Source organism: Megalobrama amblycephala, linkage group LG24 (assembly GCF_018812025.1).
Source record: "Megalobrama amblycephala isolate DHTTF-2021 linkage group LG24, ASM1881202v1, whole genome shotgun sequence".
Lineage (NCBI taxonomy): Eukaryota > Metazoa > Chordata > Actinopteri > Cypriniformes > Xenocyprididae > Megalobrama > Megalobrama amblycephala.
Genome location: NC_063067.1, coordinates 13348401 through 13370740, shown reverse-complemented (window position 1 = coordinate 13370740; position 22340 = coordinate 13348401). Strand labels below are relative to the sequence as shown.

General features: G+C 35.9%; 2 protein-coding genes across 4 annotated transcripts in view; one reads left to right on the top strand and one right to left on the bottom strand.

Annotated features, from left to right (window-relative positions):
* Positions 1 to 972: 972 nt before the first annotated feature.
* Positions 973 to 2901, bottom strand: LOC125259910. The gene is made up of 6 exons (XM_048177909.1): positions 2612 to 2901; positions 2300 to 2422; positions 2105 to 2223; positions 1851 to 1998; positions 1628 to 1746; positions 973 to 1556 (listed from the first exon to the last, which is right to left on the bottom strand). Exons 1-6 carry the CDS (start codon positions 2769 to 2771, stop codon positions 1059 to 1061), a joined length of 1167 nt encoding a protein of 388 aa, XP_048033866.1. The 5' UTR covers positions 2772 to 2901; the 3' UTR covers positions 973 to 1058.
* A 14848-nt stretch (positions 2902 to 17749) lies between these two features.
* pax7b (paired box 7b) overlaps positions 17750 to 22340 on the top strand; it is a 66257-nt gene continuing 61666 nt past the window's right edge. For 2 of the 3 annotated variants that reach the window (XR_007182945.1, XM_048178031.1), the window contains exons 1-4: positions 17754 to 18182; positions 19087 to 19322; positions 19596 to 19740; positions 19993 to 20121. Coding sequence is in view for 2 of the 3 variants with exons in the window: in XM_048178031.1 (XP_048033988.1) it covers positions 18098 to 18182; positions 19087 to 19322; positions 19596 to 19740; positions 19993 to 20121 (595 nt within the window). In the remaining variant the exon portion in view is untranslated. Of the gene's footprint in view, positions 18183 to 19086; positions 19323 to 19595; positions 19741 to 19992; positions 20122 to 22340 lie in introns of all 3 variants that reach the window. The other variant, XM_048178032.1, reaches the window with a different exon arrangement.

Sequence of the window (22340 nt, the reverse complement as noted above, 5' to 3'; positions counted from 1 at the left end):
ATCAGGACAAATAAAAATTTTTCTCTTGCCTCTTCAAAAAAATTAAGCGTTAATGTCGAGCCCTGATAAGCCTATATTTTTTTCTCTGGAATGAACATGTCCATCTCCAGCAGACCACTAGAGGGCATCATAACCTCAAGGCTCCATTGAATCCACTTCCTACCCCAGAGCCCTCATTTATGCTAAAGTTCAGACAAATAGGTAAAAGCAAGTTTGGACAACCCATTTTAAACTCTTTCCTCAATCCAGCTTGCATGGCGTAACACAGGTAGAGTTTTTGGAAAGCCATCAATTGCCTGAATGTTCAGGTTGTTGTGGTTTAAGGGTTGTTTTGAGATAGAACCATGGGAAGTGACAGATTTATGGAAGCAGTCCAAAAATCAGAGTGAAGAGCCAAACCATTTTGTCCTGTTAATTTCCAAAGGCCGTTGAGCAAAAACCATTCCACGAGCTGAACAGTGCCAGAACAAGTTACATCTGAATTAAAAAAAAAAAAAAAAAAAAAACCAACAAAAGTTTGGTCCAAATTTAGGCCCTACACCAGGGACTATGGATACAATCATATTCAGCACCATTACTTTGATTCTTTTAGTGAACAGGTGCTTCTTACAGCTTCTGCATTGTGCCAATTTAGATCCAATTTTATCAAGTTGACCTACATGGTTGTACAGTAACATTGATACTACACAATTTTGTAGCATTCTTCAGTAACAATAATGACCTGCTAAAATGGCGTGATATCAATGTGAGAGGTTTACAAAAGTTTAAAGGTTTGTGTAAAAGCTGAAATTGACAAATTACCTATAAATAGAGGTACATGTATATACACACCCATTTGTTTTATGTACTGTATAGAAACATTTTACGTTAATTTAAAGTATAACCAGTGAACTTATAACAGCAATATACAACCATAAAAAAAAAAAAAAAAAAAAAAAAAAAAAAAAAAAGTCATGTCTGGATCATGCCAGGTGCTTTAACCACTCATTTATTCCCATTGTTTGTTACAGTAAATATTTGATAAAATGAGATCTAGAAAATCCTGGATCTTGAGGATGCTAGGGCATGAAGGGGTATTTTACACCAGGAGGAACAAAAGGCTTGAAGGGTCGACGCCCATAGAACCTTGGGTACATTGGAGGATAACCTGCAAACTGCTCAAATTGAGCAGCGGTGGTCGTGGAAGGGGTCGTTGTTGCTTCAACTGGGCTCCTGAAGGGGTACATATAGGGAGGAAACATCGGGTACCTGGGCCGTTGTGCTGCGGAACCACTAGAATGCAAGTAAGGATCAAACATTGACATGGGATACATGTGAGGGAACACCTGTTGGTTAGGGTCTTGAGTTGTCGTAGGAGGCACAGTGGGAGGTAGAGGGTAACCAGGAGAATGTGGACGATACCACCAGGGATTTCCATATGGGAAAGGGTAAAACATTTGTTGACTGTTCAAAGGGTCCTGGACAGGAGCAATGGTTGGGGCCGGCATTGGAGTCACAGGACAAGAAAGTGTCAGTTCCTGGTCACCGTACATCAGAGAGAGCTGCATTTCAGTATCCTGAGGAAGACATGAAAATGTCAACTACCATACATGTAAAATCAGACAAGTGCACTCTTAATTATTCTCACCTTAATTTCCAGACAGTTTCCTATGAATGGTGCAGTGACAACCAGTGAACCATCAACAGTCTCCAGTGTGAATGAGCATTTAGATGATGTTAAAAACAAAGGCTGCCATGATCCATCAACTACAAGGAAAAAAAAAAAAAAAAAAAAAAAAAAAAAAAAAAAAAAAAAAAAGTCAAGCTCAAACACCTATCGACTTACATAAGATGCAAATTAAGTGATTTACCTTTAACTTTAACATCATCTACTCCGATGCCAAGTGAGATAGTCATGTAAGAGGGAAAGCAGGACACTGTAGGGATGAGGCGACTTGCAGGGCAAGACATTTGCACCGGAGCCCCCATTACATACAGTGGCAGAACATAACTTCCTTCCTGTTAGGAGATTTAGGAAGAGAAAAAGAACTCAATCATTCAAGGCTCACTCTTCACATGGTCAGAGCAGAGCTACAGCGCATTTATCTTTAGCATGCACACTAACCTGTAGTCGGACATGACAGCCCTGGTATGGAGCAACAAGAGAAACATCCCTGCGTGCCCGCTTCAGTGAGAAACCACAGCGGGCTGGCATCTCAGACAGAGGCACTGTTGACCGATCTCCTGGTGGAGAGGAGTTAATCTATGAATTTAAAAGAAAAATAAACTACCACATACTCACTAGCCCAAAACAACTTACCTCGATCAACCAGAAAGTGTGGTGTTCTTATTGCCCCTGGAATGTGCAAGGTCATTGAATCATTTCCACAGCGCACAGAAGGACCCAAACGATGCAGCTTTGCATCAGCAAGGTGGAACCGCTCTTTAAAAAAGTCAGCAGCACATTAAGAAATAAAAACCCCAAACATGTTAATTTATAGCCCCCCCTATTAAAAAGACCCATTTAAAAAAAAATAAAATAAAAAAAATATTCAGATTAAATTTGACCAATATTCAAACTGTTCTGCTGATTTAAGTTCAGATGTTCCCTTTTCTTTGTCAGATACTGTACCTTGAGCACCTATTAAAAGTTTGCCAAAAGGGATTGTGTTTTCAAAGACTGCTCCATGAACAGCACCAGTTTCAGGAAAAGCCACAGGACCAGCCCTTAAAGATGAAATCAGTGTCATCACAACCACTGTGAAAAGCAAGATGCCCTTTGTCCAAGGCATGGTGAGCTTACTTTACTACCCAAGCAAACGCCAAAAATGTCATTTAATGAAGGATCCTTGACTATAAAGGTTAACAAGTGTATTGAGACAAACTATGCTATTTGTACTCACTACTGAATCACTCGCTGATGCTGGTTGGCCAATCAAATCTATTCCTCAATCAGCTTGTTGTTTTCACCTGTGCCTCATTAAGCTGAGAGTTAACACAAGGGCTGAATTTAGAAAAGCATACTAGCATACTACTCCAGTCAAGCAATACCAAAATACGCAACATTAGTCCTCCGGTTTCACAGACAAGGCTTAAAGAGTTAGTTCATCCAAAAATGAAAATTCTGTCATTAATCACTCACCCTCGTGTTGAAACCCAAAAGGATTCTGTTCATCTTCAGAAGACAAATGAAAATCTTTTTGATGAAATCTGAGAGCTTTCTGTCCCTCCATAGACAGCTATGCAACGGACACTTCAAAAAGTTCATAAAGAGATTGTAAGACTAATCCATATGTATGGAGCCCCGCACATGACATGCAAGAAAAAAATGTAATTGCGTGCACGACTTATTAATTCCTTCCCTCGATTTACTAAATCATGTGCACGTTTGAGCTTCCGCAAGAGGTTTGTTCTCGCGCGTGAAGCAGGTTCAGTTGAGCTTCTGTTTATGTTTGTTGATCAATGTTTATATGTGAATAAAAGCCTAAATTCAATCTGTTCATCATATAAAGTGATTGAGTCTCTTCAGAAAATTTGGACTAAACCGCTTAATTCATATGGATTCATTTTATGATTGTTCGGTTGTTCTCCCGCGGTAGAAATCGCATTCCGGGCAGGGCCGGGTCTAGGGGGGGCTAGGGGGGCATTGCCCCCCCAGAATTTCCTTGTGCCCCCCCAAAAATGTGCAGCCAACAATAAAAATGAATAAGCCTACATAAACATTAAAAACGTCTTATCTATTGAATAAGGATCGGCCACTTTAATCACAGAAAAAAAAGTGAATATTATGCTTATAATGATATTTAATCTCACAAAAATGGACTTAAAATCCAAAAACATGCGAACTGGGAAGTAACGAACATTAATCAGAAAACACGTCGAAAACAAGTTTACACCTAATCTTCAAGCAAGTAGCCTAAAAAAAATATCACAATGAGGATCACATCTGCATCAGCCGAACATATTTTCTGCATGCTGAGATAGCTGTCAGCGAACATTTCCTCAGTAATTTCGTTAACAATGAATAATTTGAACATTATATCCAGGGGCGGTGCTAGGGGTGGGCTAAGGGGGCTGGAACCCCAAATGTTTTTCCAAAAGCCCTGAATCTTTCAGGTTTGAGGTTTCTGTGCTGCGTGTTTTAAAGAGAAGTGTGCATCCGAAAATACAATGTAGACTGAGACTCTATATCACAAATAAAAAGATGTTTGAGCCCTCTTTCATGACCAGGTACAAGTCAATGCTGTTTCTTTGTTCCATTTGCACTCTGTACATGGGTTGAAGCTCTCAGTTTTGAGCTTCCAAAGTGCACCAGACTGATGCATTTAACCTTAAAATACACAAAGATTTCTTACCGGGGGGGCCTGCCCCCGGACCCCCCTAGATGATGATATATAATGTACATTTTATGAACTTTAACCAAGAATACTACAAAAAACGCTCCTTTCATGTCAGTAAGTTAAAATGTCATTGGACAAATATAGATTTCGGTTAAGCCCCGAATGTTTACAATGTCTGGCTCCGCCCCTTATTATGTCCATAAATAATTCACATGGCCTACATAGCCAGTACAAATTAGGCTATAGCCTATAATTTGTTAGCCACAAGACGATTCTTGATGAATCAAAAAAACAAAAAGTTAGCTATGAATATTAGCCTAGAAAATGCTGCCCTACCAAAATTTGTGATTGCCCGCCCAGTCAAGCAAGCCTAGTACCGGGCCTGATTCCGGGGAGGAGAAATGGGAATGTGGGGCCACTGTTTTGTATGATCCCTCTTATTTAGTTAAAATAATTAACATTTTGCAGATTCTGCAAGGGGTATGTAAACTTTTGAGCACGACTGTATCTATTACACTAGATGGATCACTCTCTGTTAGTGGTCCAAACTAATTTCCAAACCATTTTGGCCTTTCAGCATCTATAATGGAAATGGAAAACATTTAGAACACTCAACAAGTTGTTTTCACTCTAGTAAAAAAAAGTGTAAATATATACAGTTTTAATGAAAATGGCAATATTTATGACTGTCTTTGTTTTTTGAGTAATATCTATCCGTGGCTCTGCAAAACAGATGTAGTTGACGATGTAGTAAGCGATGACCCCAGAGGTAAATCAGATGTAGTCCCTTCATGACTCTCCTGACCTAAAATTCATACTAACAATTAGTGTTTCTTTTCTTGATTTGCTGACTTTCTTGCTGGTTTTTTTCCCAGTACTGACTTTGCAGTGCTTGTTCAAAAAACATCACCACTGTTTAACAGAATAAACCTCTCAAATAAATACTAACCAGTCTTTAATGGAGTTGTGGCTGCAGGCGGAGGACTGGTGACATAACTTTCCTCTCCCACCATGAGATTCTCAAAAGACCCTTGGATGGAGCCAGACTGCATCATAAGTGTGCATTGTGCTCTGATGTTTCAGGCTTTGTGATGGAGCTTAAAATCTGTGTGAATGCAACGTGCTTTAACCTACTGTGAGTTTGTCAATACGAGTGTTTTTCTTTAGGAGGCAAAGGGTGGAAGACCAATTTCAGGAATTATTGCTGCATCCTCTCCTGCATAGAAAAGCAATGCTTCTGCCACCGATTTTAGTGTGCAATGTGTATGCATTTCAATGTTTGTAAACATGACTGTTTGGACTGAGATTTGTCTAAGGCTAAACTCTTTCTTTATTTCTGTAATCAAGGTAATTTTCACTCCTGGAATAAAGCATAGCTGTGAAACTGCAGGCAGCACCCATGACTCAAAGTTATTTCGCTTGATTCTACATCTACGCCGCTAGGTGTCAGCAAATAAAACTGAGTAAGCTTAGGTGATGCTGCAGGTGCACGAGGTTGACATACATGAACTTATCTGTGTTGGTTTTCAAGTAGCCCCTAGCTACTCAAGTTATGATGCTTTTGAAGGACATTCTACGATCGAATTAGGCTTAACTAAAGGGATCCCCTGTTATTAAGACTTGTATGCATTACTAGATTACAGTTGCACCAAAACATACAGATAAAAAAGTATCAAAGGCATCGGGGCTAAAGAGAAGAGAACAAAGACGCGGATCTTTAGGAAGTTTTATTCATCCACATTCTTCACAACTTTCCATTCTTTTCTCCTCATCTTTAGTAAAACAGTAAAGACTTACATCGCTTCTCTTGTGGCTCATCGACTGAAAATTACAACAAAAAGCAGCTCAGTGTGACATCATATATTACATTCCGAGTTGTGTTGCGGTAAAAATAGCGTCAGTAGCTCACAGAGTGCAACCATTTGACGTCATCGACATAGAACGCACTGTGCACCTAAACAAAATGGCGCCCACCATTGTCCAAATATGCCATGGACTTTTTAAATAACGTAAATCGTAAATGGGTTTTCTACTACATATTTCAATAAGAGACATCATTTACGTTATATTAAGCCATACAAGTCTTAATACCAGGAGCCAACATGACAGACAAAAACCGGGGCTAGCTATGCTATCACACGGGACTTTTTGTTGAGTGTCTATCAGTTGAATCAAACGTCCTGGTACAATGATGTTTCTTATATAGCCTAGTTGTAGTTAATGTCTTAAATTAGATTATTTTTGTGAATGATATTATGCCAAACTAAAGTTAACTGTTGGGCAAATAAAACAAAGGATAGCTAGGCTATATTATTATTAGGCTAGCCTATATAGCCTAAGTTGTCGTTTGTTTTAAAGTTTGTAATTTGTGTTTGTAAAATTTTTGATTTAAAAAAGTTTTTTCTTTGTCTTTTGGCCAAACAATAGTTTGATGCCAATGAATTAATGAATAGATACATATTTATTGACAATTGACAGTCGAGTGAAATGAATTCTCACATAATCCTCCTCCTTCTCTTCTTTCATGTTGCATGTCCACTTCTTTTACAGTTAAAATATTATTTCTTTTACTTTATTCAGTATGTTCAATAACATTAGTCCCCTCTAACGTGTCATTTCAATGGACAAAACTGACGTCAACGTCACTGTGCAGATAGATGTATTTTTTTCTTTATCCAGTAGATGGTGGTAAAGCATTGTTTTATCTTTAAAATTCTCATGCTGTAGACCAGGGGTGGCCAATCCTGCTCCTGGAGGCCCGCATACTCTCTTGAATAGGTAAGCTATTTATTTTGAATCATGGGATGGTATGCACCCTTCAGAATCTTGCCAGAAGTAGTTGGCCATCCGGGTACTTTTTGCCTACTCTTTTATGAGTAGCCTACTGTTTAAATAATACTTCTTACAGTGGACATCTTTTGACACATACTGTTTTTCGCCTACTATAGTAGGGAAGTATGTGATTTCGGATGCAACCAAAGTCTTACCAAGCATAGAAACTTCCAGGCAGATGTGTTGAGGGAATTTGGAGCTAAACTCTGCAGAACAGAGTTTGGACACCTGCTGTAGACAGTTCAAAACAATGCTAGGAAAAGAGTGACTATTAATAAAGTTGAAGTTTTCACTAAGCATGATATAAAATTATGTTTTGTTTACATTTTCACAACTAGAGTTTTAACACTGTGACAATTTTTAACCTATATTTGTCTGCTGCAAATGAGTGAAAATCAGCTAGCTGCTTATCCATAATGTTAATATTAAGTACAAAGAGTGCTGTTGATAAAAAAGTTATTGTGATTTCATCCTGTTGATCATTTGTAATTGGCCAAACTGATGGTGTTAATACTCACTTTATGTTATGACTCTCTCTGTTCTCACATAATCAGACTTAAAACAGTTTAATCAGAGCAAATGTAACTAAAATATAGCTATATGGCCATGCAAGTTCCATAATAAATACAAACACTATTTAGCATTAATGTACTTAAGGGAAAATTCTAAAAGGGAAAATTCTTTCATCATTTACTCAATTTCTTTTTTTCTGCTGAAGAGAAAATCTATTTTGAATGTTGGGAACCAAACAGTTTTGGTTACCATTGACTTCTATATGGAAAAAAATGTCCATACAAAAACAAATCATACAGGTTAAAAAGACATGAGGGTGAGTACATTTTATTTTTATTTGTTTTTGTAAACCATCCCTTTAAGGCACATAAAACTCCAAGGCCATGTGTAGTACGTGGATCTTGATAAAATGACTAACATATTAGTCATTAGATGGCGAACCCCTAGACTCAGTGGAATAGTCACATTTTAATTGCCAATGCATCAATCGTTTGAAACTTTTTAATACTCTAAAATATTTCTACATTGCATTCTATTGGGAAATTGACATTAAGACATAAAAATAAAGCAAAGTCAAAGCATTCAGTAAACAGAGAAGCACCAGAAGCAATCTCACTCTGTTAATCACCTATTGTGCCAAATAAAGACTGAAGATGTTATTCAACCATACAACGTCATTATCATGCATTCTTTTTGTGTGTGAAAAATCTGCAAATGAATAGAGACTTCAGATAATTATTTAGCAAACAAAATGCATCTTGCATGGTGGATCTGCAGTTCTTGATCAACAAAATGCAGACATTGATCCCGGAGGTGGCTCAGCCCCGCATGAAGGTCTCATGCTCTTCTGGATTCCAAAGCTGTCTGTTCCAGTCATAATCATCTATGAACAAACAACTTAGAGATGCTGGGATGACCTGATAACACTCTGAAAAGCGCAAAAAATACACCACCATACTAAATTAGCTATGTTTACGCCTGTGCAAACACAAGACTGTGTGTTTAGTTGGCTTGTTCGCAAAAGTTATAGTTTTATTGCACACGAGTCCTGTCCGATTGCTATTTTCACATTGCATCTGGTGATTTCTGTCTTTACAATGTGAGAAAATGCGATTGTGATTAGTAATGAGTACTACTTTTTCAAATAAATGAAAATTCACACATTGTATTGAATGATGAGATTTTTCACTCGTGCCAAATATCTCACATTTACGATTTTTAGACTTTAAAAGTTAATTTAATTTAATTTAATTTAATTTAATTTAATTTAATTTAATTTAATTTAATTTTATTTTACAGTCCTGACTGATATCTCAGAATTAGAATTAGTCAAGACTGTAAAAGTTTATTTTATTTTGTTCTTCTTCAATTTTATTTTATTTTATAATCCTGACTGATATCCCAGAATTAGAATGTCAAGACTGTAAATGTTTATTTTATTTTATGTTCTTCTTCAATTTTATTTTTTATATTATATTATATTTTATGTTCTTCTATTATTTTATTTTATAATCCTGACTGATATCCCAGAATTAGAATTAGTCAAGACTGTAAGTTTATTTTATTTTATTTTTTTCTTCAGTTTTATTTTTTATTTTATTTTATTTTATTTTATTTTATTTTATTTTATTTTATTTTATTTTATTTTATTTTAGGTTCTTCTATTTTATTTTATTTTATTTTATTTTATTTTATTTTACAGTCTTGACTGATATCCCAGAATGAAATGAAATTAAATAATTTTGAGATATTTATATAATATATATAAATAGCATCTACCACAACTTCCATCTCTAAAATAAGAATTACAGCCTTCTTGGGTTTTGGGGAATTTGGGAAATGTTCTTCTTAAATCAGATTATCAATTGAACTAACGTTTGTGTTTCAGTGTTTGGCTGTAACCTCCATGCTGCTGAACAGTGAATGACACCAAATTGAGACAAATTTTGCAGAGTAATTTGATTGGATTCATTGTCGATGCCCTGTTTAATGCATGCCAACTCACTCAGACTAATTAGGGTAAAAATGAGGATTAAATCAATGTTTAGGCTTTCTAGACATATTGATTTAGTTTAACAATCATGTTTTTTTCTTTTACCGTTGTTACTATAACTGAATTTACTCTGCGTTATATTTAGTCATAAAAATTATAACAGTGAAATGAATAGATTTAACATCCAGGTTCTTGTCTTTTCAGTCTTGGCCTTTTAGAAAGGAACTTGAGTGGTAAAGTTGGGGAAAATAAGTCGTTTAGATGTTTCAGTCAAAGGTTTTTAAGTTTCAAACAGGAACTGATGAGTCATTTGATAAAACTTGGACACCAGAATATCATACATCCTTTTAATGCCCTCGTTTTTTTTCTTCCATAACTCTTCATATGCCATTTTAAAAGAGCAAGTACACACGCAAGGGGCAAAAGTCACAGTTAAGGAGAGCCACAAGGGGCATCAAATGATTCTCTTCATGCACTAGTCTTTCAGATTGATTTAGTGAAACCAATTGGGGCAGCATGTAAAATTGGGGATGTTACTTTCATCTACATGAAACAGACCTCTTTCTTCTCTGACATTTTCTGGGAAGGTCCAGACAAACTGATTATGGCAAAAAAACAACCAGTCTATCACATGCTGATAAACCTTGAGACATGTCTTGTTAGAGGAGGTACAACCTCCACGCTCACCGTACCGCTAAACACGGAAGAGATGATATTGTGCCAATTTTCTTAGTAGAAAATTGAGCCAATTTTGTGACACCTGTTTGTTTTTCTGTTTGTCCTATCTGTTAATTTTATTAAAAATGCATTAGAAATGCACTTCTCCCATACAATGAAACTTGAATACCCATTTTCTATGATGATCATGTATTTCATTTCTGATTTAAAATTAAATTCAATATATTTTGAATATCAAGGTCAGTAAGTCTCTTAACATAAAAGATCATTTAACCTTTTATGAAAAATCAGCTTACTTCAGGTGGCAAAAATCATGTGGTGCAGGGTTATTATACTGTATCATTAACTAAAACTAAAACCATAAAATATTTTTGTGACTTAAAATAAAATAAAAATAAGCTAGCTACAGCTAGTCTATACAGTTGCCAAGGCAACACATCTCGTTTTTGTTTAAAGTTAAAAGTACTAAAATACCTATAAATAAACTAAAAATTAATAGTATATAGACATTTTAAAAAAAAATAATAAAAATAACAAAAACAACTAAATTACTTTAAAACTTTAAAATCGAAGTGAAAACAGAAAATATAAAATGAAATCTATTTCAAAATATAAAAACAAAAACGATGACACTAAAATAACACTAATGTGGTGTGAGCCTAAAGCATAATTATATTTATGAATAAATAAAAAATTAAATATACATTATTTGCAAAAAAAAAACTTTGAAAAAGTTTTTTTGAAAATAAGATTTAGATGTGTAAATTAAAATGTATTGTTTCTTTATACTTGTTTGCTAGACCACATGACATTTAAAACTGTACTTAAAATTGAATAAACATTTTTTTTTTACCATAATGATTTTTTATTCCTTTTTATTGAGGATTATGTGTCACTGATGTGTCGTTGACCCATAAACTTCTGTGGTATTGTGCATTATTTTTACCTGATTTTTCCCTTTCTTTACTTCATGGACACTCAAATTAGCCACTGACCCAAATAAGCTTGTAACTTGTCCTAATCATAAATTTACAATAAAACTTGCAGAAGTTATTTCCTATATTGTTCATCTAGGGTCAATAGACCTCTTTCTACCACATGATATTTTTATTAGGCTATGAGTGACACAAAGTAATTCCAAATCAGCTCAGTTACTGAGTCTGCCCATGACCCCTGGTTTGTATGTAGTTAATAGTCTCAGTGTATTCAGGTTTAAGAGAGAAAGAAGCACCCCACGCAGCATGACCTTCCTGGTCACGACCTATTCCCGCTCACACATGTCCCCCCATCAGACTTCACAGCACTCACCAGCACATGAAAGAGTTGGACAAAGGGGAGCTGGGGAGGTATCATGCCAGAAGACGAGACACAAGAGTTCACAGTGCAGTGGTTTGGTGCTCCATGACAAGATCACATGCTTGGCATATGGAGACATCCCGAGAGCCTTCATGGTGCGTTTTACGTCTGAATAAAAGATGGAAGGAGAAAGAATAATAATTCTGCCATTGTACCAAACTTAAAATGCCATTATTTTATTGTAAGATGAGTTTAACTGCAAGAGAATAACATCACAGACAATATTTATTATAGTATTCATATACAGTGTAACATTTGAATTTTAAAGTAACATTTTCTTGAACTAAATGTGGTAGTTTGGAAACCGTGACATTCTTCGTTGTGTACCTCATTTTAAATGAAATTTGAAGTATTTTATCGACCGATTGACTGACAAGTGATGGAAAATTAGTTCTGTTTATTTTAATGCCTTTTATTCTCATGTTTAATTTGAAACATTTGAATGATCTGTTTTTGCCTAAAATGTATAAGAATTACACTAATGTTCAAATGTTTGGAGTCTGTATGAGTTTTTATAATGTTTTTATTATGCTTATGCTCACCAGGGCTGCATTTATTTGATCAAAAGTACAGTAATATTGTGTAAAGTAATATATATATATATATATTATACAGTGATACTGTGAAATATTATTACATTTTAAAAGAACTGTTTTCTATTTCAATATATTTTAAAATGTAATTTATCATTACTCCAGTCTTCAGTGTCACATGACCCTTCAGAAATCATTCTAATATGCTGATTTGATTCTCAAGAAACATTTCTTATTATTGTTGAAAACAGTTGTGCCACTATATATTTTTTTTTGTGGAAATCATGATACTTTTTTTCAGTGATTCTTTGAATAGAAAGTTTAAAATAACAGTTTATATGTTATGGATTTATGTTATTTGCAATAGTTGAGTAAAAGGACTTAAAAAGCTGCACCAGACCTCATCTGTTTTGCTAGTTATTTTGAAGTATCTACATTCATCTAAGCTATACTGTGCTGTGGAAATGGGTAGGAATGCCTGTGAGAAAGACAGGGCTACCTCATAGACATTCCTTCCCTCGCTTTCAGTGATGTATGGGGACAAAATGTCATTACCAAGCCAGTGATTTAACACTCTTAAATGCTTCCAGCTGGAATGTTATTCTGCCCCAATGCTAAAAGTGTCATATGGAACTCAACCTTAGTCTGCTGGGCTTTGTGTGATCTGGTGCACCTGCTCTCTTTCCCTCTGCCTCTCTCTCCTTGCTTGCTCTCATTCTCTTGCATTCATGCTTTCACTTCCTTTGCTCTTCTTCTCACTACATATAGGGCAGCAATGGGCCACAACACTTGTGAGATATACACTTCTCTCCAAAATTATTGGAACAGTGAGGCCAATTCCTTTATTTCTGCTGTAGACTGAAAAAATTTGGGTTTGACATCAAAAGATGAATATATGAGACAAGAGATCAACATTTCAGCTTTTATTTCCATGGATCTAATACACAATTTAGAAGATGGCACCTTTTGTTTGAACCCAAGCATTGCTCGTGTGACCAAAATATTGGAACAGATTGACTTAAAATAGATTAAAGTGAATAAGATTTAATATTTAATTGCAAATTCTTTGCTTGCAATAACTGCATAACTCGCTGCTTAACTACCATAATACGATGCATCGTTGAACAAATTACCTAGCTAGTCACGACTGTTTCCCGAAACCGTATTGTAGTAAACCCATAGACTGTAAAAAAAAGTAAACTTGACATGTCGTTCAATCACACTGGTGAATGATGTCTCGCAGTTGGAGTAATAACTTCTTTCTTCTTTAAATTAATCCGTTTGAGATCGAATTAATGATAGATTTTTTGCTATAAATTACGGACATGGCATCTGAGGACTAGTTATTTTGCTTTATTTCCAGATTCAATCATAGGGTCGTTCTTACGTACCAGAGCACGTACGCACATGCGCACTCTTCAAAAACGGTGCTTAAAATCTCTTGACAAACTAAAATATGTAAACGACATTTGTATATATTCGAAATAAAAGATAGCCTATATATTGTACTTAATGTCAGCTTGCTTATTTTGCTCAAGATAACGATTTATTAAGTCCACATGTCATAAAAACAAGAAATTATGCTTCTAACCACAGCTGGAGAGCTGTCGTTCCAACCACACAAGTTTGCGATGCAGTTTGCTAATGTTCGTTTGAACTATGGTTTCGGGAAACACGAAATCGTTGAACTCTGTTAAAGGGATAGTTCACCCAAAAATGAAAATTCTGTCATCATTTACTCACCCCCAAGTTGTTCCAAATCTGTGTAAATTTCTTTGTTCTGCTGAACACAAAGGAAGATATTCTGAAGAAAGTTTGTAACCAGGCTGCTTTGGGGCAACATTGACTTCCATAGTAGGAAAAAAAAAATACTATGGAAGTCAATGGTGCCCCAGAACAGTTCAGTTTTTCGCATTCTTCAAAATATCTTCCTTTGTGTTCAACAGAACAAAGAAATTTATACAGGTTTGGAACAACCTGAGGGTTAGTAAATGATGACAGAATTTTTATTTTTGGGTGAACTATCCCTTTAACAACGATTTTGGCTTAGGATGCTTTTGGGAAAGGCACCCCATTGGTTGCATCTTTCTGTAAATTGGCAGACAAAATATTACATCATCAATGAAGATTAATGAGCCTGTGCCAGAAGAAGCCATGCAAGCCATGGCATTACCTCGGCTCCACTGTGTGTTGCAGATGAGCTTTTATGTTTGGAATCACAAGTAGATCATTTTTTTCTCCCAACTTTAGCCTTTCCATTACTTTGGTAAAGGTTAGTCTCATCAGTGAATTAAACTTTGACCCAGAATTTTTGAAGCTCGTCTCTGTACTTTTTGGCAAATTCCAGCCTGGCCTTCTTATTCTTCTTGCTAATGAGTGGTTTGCATCTTCTGGTGTAGCCTCTGTACTTTTGTTCATGAAGTCTTCTGTGAACAGTAGATTGTGATACCTTCACTCCTGCCCTCTGGAGGTTGTTGCTGATGTCACTAACAGTTGTTTTAGTGTCTTTCTTTACAGCTCTCACAATGTTTCTGTCATCAACTGCTGATGTTTTCCTTGGTCTACCCGTTCGAGGTCTGTTACTTAGTACACCAGTGGTTTCTTTCTTCCTCAGGACATTCCAAATGGTTGTACTGGCTATGGCCAATGTTTGTGCAATGGCTCTGATTGATTTTCCATCTTCTCTCAGCTTCACAATTGCTTGTTTTTCACCCATAGACAGCTCTCTGATTTGTATGTTGGTTACACATCTAACTATAAATGTAGTCTGCACAGGCAAAACCCAAATCTGAAACTGAGCGCAGAGATTCAGTGCTATTTATTGTTTGAATAATCAATGTAATAAGACACACCAGGACAATAAAACACACATGTCAGTCATGTTCCAATACTTGTGGTCACATGAGCAATGGGTGGGTTCACACAAAAGGTGCTACCTTCAAAGTTGTGTATCAGATCCATATGTAATAAAAGCTGAAATGTTGAGCTCTTGTCTCATATTCATCTTTTGTTGTCAAACCCAAATGTTTTCAGTCTACAGCTTAAATAAAGGAACTGGCTTCACTGTTCCAATACTTTTGGAGGGGAGTGTACTATGATTAAAATCTTTTGCTGTAAAATTAATGGTTAAGAGCCATAAACAGTATATGTTATGAAGTCAACACTTTTTGTTTGACTGTGTATGCTGAACATCATAGGACATAAAATCGAGTGAAATCCTAGTGAAAAACCAAGAAAATCCTCAGGAATTACATTTTTGGTTCTTTATCGCCATCTAGTGGTCTAGTTATAGTCAAGTTCTATAATTTATGTCATTCGTAGATGACGAAGACATAATATGCAGCATGGTTTTCACATTAGACCAGCAATGGCCACGTGTGAATCTACAAAAATTTTGCATACATGTCATGTAGTTTTCCTTGTATGATTCTGGAGAAAGAAGTGGTCTTCAGGACATGTAGTTTTCAGCAAGTGGTGTTTGTCTTGTAGACGGTGTGTTTAGAAAATATTTAAATGATATTTAATGCAGGCACATGGAACCTAATTGTAAAAAACAAACAAAAAACAAAACAAAACTGATATTAAATTTAATCTAAGGATTTCAATCTAGGCCTATTTGTAGTTTCGTTTTGCGTTCCATTCAGTTCACTAAACTGATTATTGAGTTGGTAAACAACGTGTATTTTAAAAAATTGAATTTTAAAAAAATTTTATTTTACCGAATAACATAAAACATGTTGACAAGAACTAGGCCATAGGAGCAATGTAAAAATAAAGGGACACATTAAAGCAAGTGTCTTTGAAAAGTGACAAATATGTTTCCTATAAACCTCTGCCACAATTAAAGTAGTAGATTTTGTTACACTAGCTTCATCTCCACACTCTTTATAGACTGATATGGTGAAGTCTTTGTCCAAATAACCCGTGGCAGTTTTGTCTTGCTTCACTCCGATGTCTGTTTAAGAGACCACAAAGGCATTCAAGCTACTGGTCCCTTGGGATGTGACATGCTTAGTCATGTGGAAGTTAGGCCTATGTATTAACCAGCAATGCACACAAATTAACGATACCATTGTTAACATCAAAGTGAAGCTTTCAAGTCATTACTGCATGTATGTTCTTAAAGTTGAATTCCAATGTTTCTGCAGTTGTTTGGCAGTGGTTAATCAAAGGGACCCTAAACGTTATAATTCAATGCGATTCAATGCTGACTTATAAGAAGAAGAAGAAGAAGAAGAAGGTTGATTTTGAAATGTTCAAAAGATGTTCACAGCATGGATGAATTAATGATAATGAATCATCATGATTCAAGGACTTTTCAGGAGACACTTTATATAACTTTCAATACCATTAACATTACATTTATACAATTATATAAATAATAGGCCTATATAAAATGTGATCTTTATTGTTTTAATGATCAAATCTTTATTGCTATTTGAATGTAAATTAATTGCTGATGTTAAGCATCATAATGGTAGTAAAGATTTATTATTGAAAATTATTAATAGGCGTATAGGGCTATTCGACACGTTTAGAAAGTTTTCTTTCTCATCGTTTAATTTGAAGACTGTCCATTTGTTTGGTAATTATGGTATTTAAATTAGGTTCCCGATCATTTTAATCTTTTTTTTTTTTTTTTTTTTTTTTTTTTACCGCAATACGAATTATTGGCCTGTCTAAATTTTGTAGCCTAAATTGTCTTTTTCGTTTAGTGCTGTTGTGTTCAGTTTCTGCTTATTGTTTTTTTTCCTCAGTTTTTTTAAAACTATAGGCCTAATACGTTTTTTCCTTGGGTTTTCCATCAGTCGTGGTGTTAAACTAAGGTAAAATGATTAAAAATTACTCTACAGCTATACTAACAATCATTACAGTGCTCCCGGTATGAACGTTCAAGTCTTACCGGGAACATTATTTGCTTATCTGTACTTTAATTAAAGGTTCTATGTTACTGTAAAACAGAACAAATCACTTAGCACAGACAGAAGATTTATTTTATTCGACGGACTGGACTGGTAAACTAACCCGTGCGCCTGTTATAGACTAATGAAAACATCTATATTTGATTCGCAGTTGTTGGAACGAAAGGCCAAGGCTGTAGGCTATACATTTGAGAGACTATGAATAAACAAAACACACTTACCTATAATTTTATATGAAAAAAAAAAAAAGAATTAAAGTATAATTATCTAAACAAGTGCTGCTTTATTAGCTTATGACTTTTAGGCCTTGTCAACAAATGGCAAGCGATCAATCAAATGTTTGTATTGTTTTCTGCTCAAAGGCAATCTGATGGAGTGAATGAAAAGCTAGGCACTCCGCGTGTTCCTGCGTGTTTGTCTTACCCTGTGCTTTTTGTGATTGGTCGAAAAAAACTTGCTTGTTCCCCTCCATGCCCACATGAATAAAAGAAGACTGCGAGAGCCTATCGGCGCGCGCGACACCCCTCCTACACCGCGCGCTAAAGTTATCCACTTCAACTACTCCCAACCCCTAAGCAGACTTTGTCATCCAAAACTATCAGACCTTTTAAGAAAACACTGCAAAGAATTAAGTAACCTTTGTTCACTCGAGAGCGTTTGGAGTACCCCCTCCCTGGCGCGCGCTGTATCTTGTTCTTGCGGTGGTTATTTTGCTCATGCCCCCCTCCGCACGAAACGACAGTGTTTATCTTTGTTTGATTTTTTTGGAGGTTTCACATCCCCGCGATAGTCTGACTGGATATCAATTTTTTATTTTTTTATTTTCCCCTTTTTGAAAAGAGGACTTAAGTGCATTTTTAGTCATTAAGGAAACATTCATCAACAAGACTGGACTTGCTTTCGCAGTTTAATCATCAGCCTTACTGTGCCTCGTCATTTATTAAAAGTAGAATGTCATCTTTACCGGGAACAGTACCGCGAATGATGCGACCGGCTCCAGGACAGAACTATCCCCGCACTGGATTCCCCTTGGAAGGTTAGTTGGACAGGTGTAGGGCAGCCTACTTTGTTTTGTTTGCAGTTAATTTTTGTAAACAATATCAGGCCTCCAAGATACAGATTTATTGTAGCCAAAAATGTTTTTAAAAACTTTAAAGTGTACATTTTCACTTGCGAGTACCAAATTATCGAATGTATTTATGTACGCAAAATAAGATTTTTTATTTCTTAAAGTTCTTCTTTTTTAGTGGCTTTATTACATTTTTTATGATCAGCATGCAATGCGTATTCAGTGCGTCAGAATAAAAAGGATTTTTAGGGCCATTTTGTTGCTGCCAAAGTTCGTCTTTAAGTGGTTCAAATAAAACTTCCAAAAACTAAGCCATACCCGTCACTGTAGGATTTGTTGACTTGATCTAGTGTCGCGACTGATTCCAGAATTCACAAAGGATCATACTGTTAATTGAACAGCATGCGAATAATGAAGCAGGACGCATCCAGGCCAAGAGGACCACTCAAGAGCAATCTGATAAATTACATTAAATGCAAAATTCTCTGGTAGATTTTCTTTAAGTAGGCTAATTGACAAAACACAATTCAAAACAACTTGTCAAGAAATTCAAGCAGCAAGAACATGAAGTTAAATTTTTGTTTTTTTTGCATCTTATTTTTTTCATTAGAAGAATAAAAATAATTATTTTTTAATGTGTTTTTGTAAGACAGATTTAAACTAAAAGATGTGATTCCACAGTTCAAAGTGCTTCTCCCGTATAGGCGATTTGATAGGCTATATTTGCATAAAGATATATTATTATTAGCCTCTTATTTTACTTCTTTTGAGGACACTTTTTTCTCAATTTTAAGAGAGTAAAATTGAAGTATGGATTTTTTTTAGTGATATCTAGCCAAAGTTAGATTTAATTCCCATTTCTCCACCGCAGTTTCAACTCCTCTGGGTCAAGGTCGAGTGAATCAGCTTGGCGGAGTATTCATCAATGGCAGGCCTTTGCCAAATCATATCCGTCACAAAATTGTTGAAATGGCTCACCACGGCATCCGTCCCTGCGTGATCTCCCGACAACTTCGCGTTTCCCACGGTTGTGTGTCCAAAATCCTCTGCCGGTATCAAGAAACTGGCTCAATCCGTCCGGGAGCGATAGGAGGAAGTAAACCCAGAGTAAGTTTATTATTGTTGTTGTTTGTAGGCTATTATGCAGTGTATTTTGTAGCGTTTTAATTGTGGAGCTTATGAATGATTTCATTTTAAATACGTTTGAGAAAAGATGATAGCCCGTAGCCTAAAAAGAAAGGAAGGAAAGGTATACTCTAGGCACGTTAATGTACAATTTGTACTAAAATTTGTTCTGCTCTCTTTTTTTCCGTCTTCACCCACACTTTCTATTTTTCCTTCCTCTTTGAATCTCCTCGCCTTTTCAATCAAACACAAAAGCAGGTGGCAACACCTGACGTGGAAAAACGAATCGAAGAATACAAGCGCGAAAATCCCGGTATGTTCAGTTGGGAGATTCGGGACAAACTGTTGAAGGACGGTGTGTGTGACAGAAGTACAGTTCCCTCAGGTGAGGCCGCATCTGGTAAGCAACCCCCTTTTTTATCATGTCCTCCAGCGTAATTTCTATCACAATGATTTTGCACATAATTTAACAAATCGAACAGAAAATAAAAGTAGCCTAATGATAATTGATTATTATTTGTAGAATAGCCTAATTATATTAATTGTAAATTACAGGTAGGACTTTGGCTAATGTTGACGTTATTATTATTATTATTATTATTATTTCCCTACTAAAATAATAATTATTATTATTTTTAAATTACCCCATCAGTAAGTTCTATCAGCCGGGTTCTACGTGCGCGTTTCGGCAAAAAAGACGATGAGGATGATTGCGACAAAAAAGATGACAGTGGGGAGAAAAAAACCAAGCACAGCATTGACGGCATACTGGGAGACAAAGGTAAATCATTTAAATTGTCTTCTGATTGTATATGCTGAAAAAACCCCACCTGACTACTTAAACTTTGCGCTTGAGTTTATTGGGATCTGTTAAATCTGCACATTAAATCGGTGTGTGCTTTTTGTGTCAGTGCTCAGCGTCTTTCCCAATCGCTTGAGATTTCTCTGCTTGTTCAACTGTCATTTAGTCATTTGATTTAGTGTGTATTTATACTGGCTCTGACGGATGGTATTTAGGCCTTGATCTATTTGTATAACAGACTCATTTGATTTGACACCGAGGAAACGGTCCCTTGAAAACGGTAACTGACAGATGACCGATGTGGCAATCAATATCAATTACAGCCCATAAGTTCAACATTGCCCGCTGGTTCTCGCGATAATTCGGCACGCTTATTCGCACGTTAACAGACCTTTCCATCTGGCAACGAGTAATGAGCATTTCCCCTAACAACACTGCAATAATACGAATAATTTTAAGGTGGTTTGAACATTTTTATTTTATTTTTGGTCACTATTATGACACAATAGTTTGTTTTTTAGCTATTGACTAGTCGTGTCCGATGTTTTATCTCGGTAGAAAAATTAACTCAATAAGACAAGAGTCGTATTGTTTGCGTAAAATAATTCTTACAAAACATTTTCTTTTGTGACAGTCTTTTTTACACTTGAAGATGAACCTCAGTCCAAAGATCTCTGCTTCACTGAAGTTCTTTTGGAGCGAGGAATCTAAAGCAAAGCCTAAAAGCAAGGCTTCGAAAGAAGGAATGAACCCTTCCTTTCACATTCAAAAATCCGTAAAGGGGGGAAAAACTTTTAACAAAAGGCCAAGAGGGGAACTATAGAGAGATGAATTATTCAATACACCCTGCTGGTAGATAGTTTTGTAATATTATGGAATCGTCTGTTGGAATAGAATGAGATTTGGAGGGTGCAAAATGTTTTATTCTTGTTTGGAAATGCCCACTGCTCTTTTTGGAATCACTATTGTGTTTCTTAGCTGACGTTTAGAGAGGTGGTTTAGATAGGAGATGCTCGGCCATTCATTACACTTATGTTATTTCAACATTAAAATTAATTCAGCATTAATCGGTTATTATATAAGTTCGTCGTTTTAAAATGTTTTTAGCACGGAACAACAAATGGAATGTTTTCATTTTTGAAATATCGCAAAGGGCTTTTCTCTATTCAGAGGATGCTTGCTATTCTGCACTATTTAAAATGGCCTTTAACATGACTGTGTACGATTGATCTAAATTTGTATTTTTTTTCGAAAGCATGTTTGTGTTTACCCTTATGTGTGCTTGCGCGCGCAAACTCAAAACCCTCATACAACCTCTCTGTGGACATTATTCAGAGGCCAGCAGGAGCCACAGCTATTGGATTACGGATATACGAAGTGACAATCCGTGATTAGAAATTTTTTGCCATTGCCCTAAATGCTGTGCGTTTAAAATGTGAATAGGCCTATTTCAAACTTATGAATGCATGCATTTCTGCCAGGATTCATGAATAATTTGTGTAAATATCAGTTATGTTTATTTACATCTTCACATTTGTCTTGTGAAATGTCTTTTCACATTTTAGCTTTATACAGTGTCATGCAAACGAGATGGGGCTAAAATGCAATCTTTTTCAAGACTTAAAAAGATTTTTCTCGGGGCTTGTTTCACTTGATCATCGAACTGGCATTTAATAATGTTAAGACTTATTAGAGTTCGTAATGAAAACGTGTCTTTTGAACAAACGGCTGTGTTGGAGATGGGTGTAATAGCTCACAGGCATAGCAAGAAACTTATTTATCCCCAATCATCTCTCACTCCCTGAGTTCCCAGCACAACGTTATTTTGAAAGGTTTTAAAGCAGATTAAATTGAGCCTTTTCTTTCTCTTCGCTTTCATCTTTAAACGGCCCTCACCAGCTAGCCTTCGGCACAATTTCTTGAGATTTTACATTTTTCTCACACTTGTTCTTATGTTTGTTTTAATGTATTTTTGGTCTATTTTAGTTGATTTGACGCACAAACACATGGCAAATGAATGAGACCCCAAGCAGACTATTTGTGGACAAATTGGGCAGTTTAGTATTACTATGGGTGTGAAATTATTGAACAAAGAGAAGTGACTCCTGGCTTCATAACCAAGCCAAAACTCCACTCTTTTTAAAACATTAAACATGTCTATTTAGTAACTTCTGAAATTAGCTGTCCCCAAAGCTGTC

Bases quoted from the DNA above. Each gene is read 5' to 3' on its own strand.
- LOC125259910 (XM_048177909.1), bottom strand. From the start codon at position 2,771: ATGCCTTGGACAAAGGGCATCTTGCTTTTCACAGTGGTTGTGATGACA. The intron at 1,999-2,104 runs GTTAGTGTGCAT...ATCTCCTAACAG, and splicing joins GCTGTCATGTCCGACTACAG to GAAGGAAGTTATGTTCTGCC. The intron at 1,747-1,850 runs GTAAATCACTTA...TTTTCCTTGTAG, and splicing joins AGATGATGTTAAAGTTAAAG to TTGATGGATCATGGCAGCCT.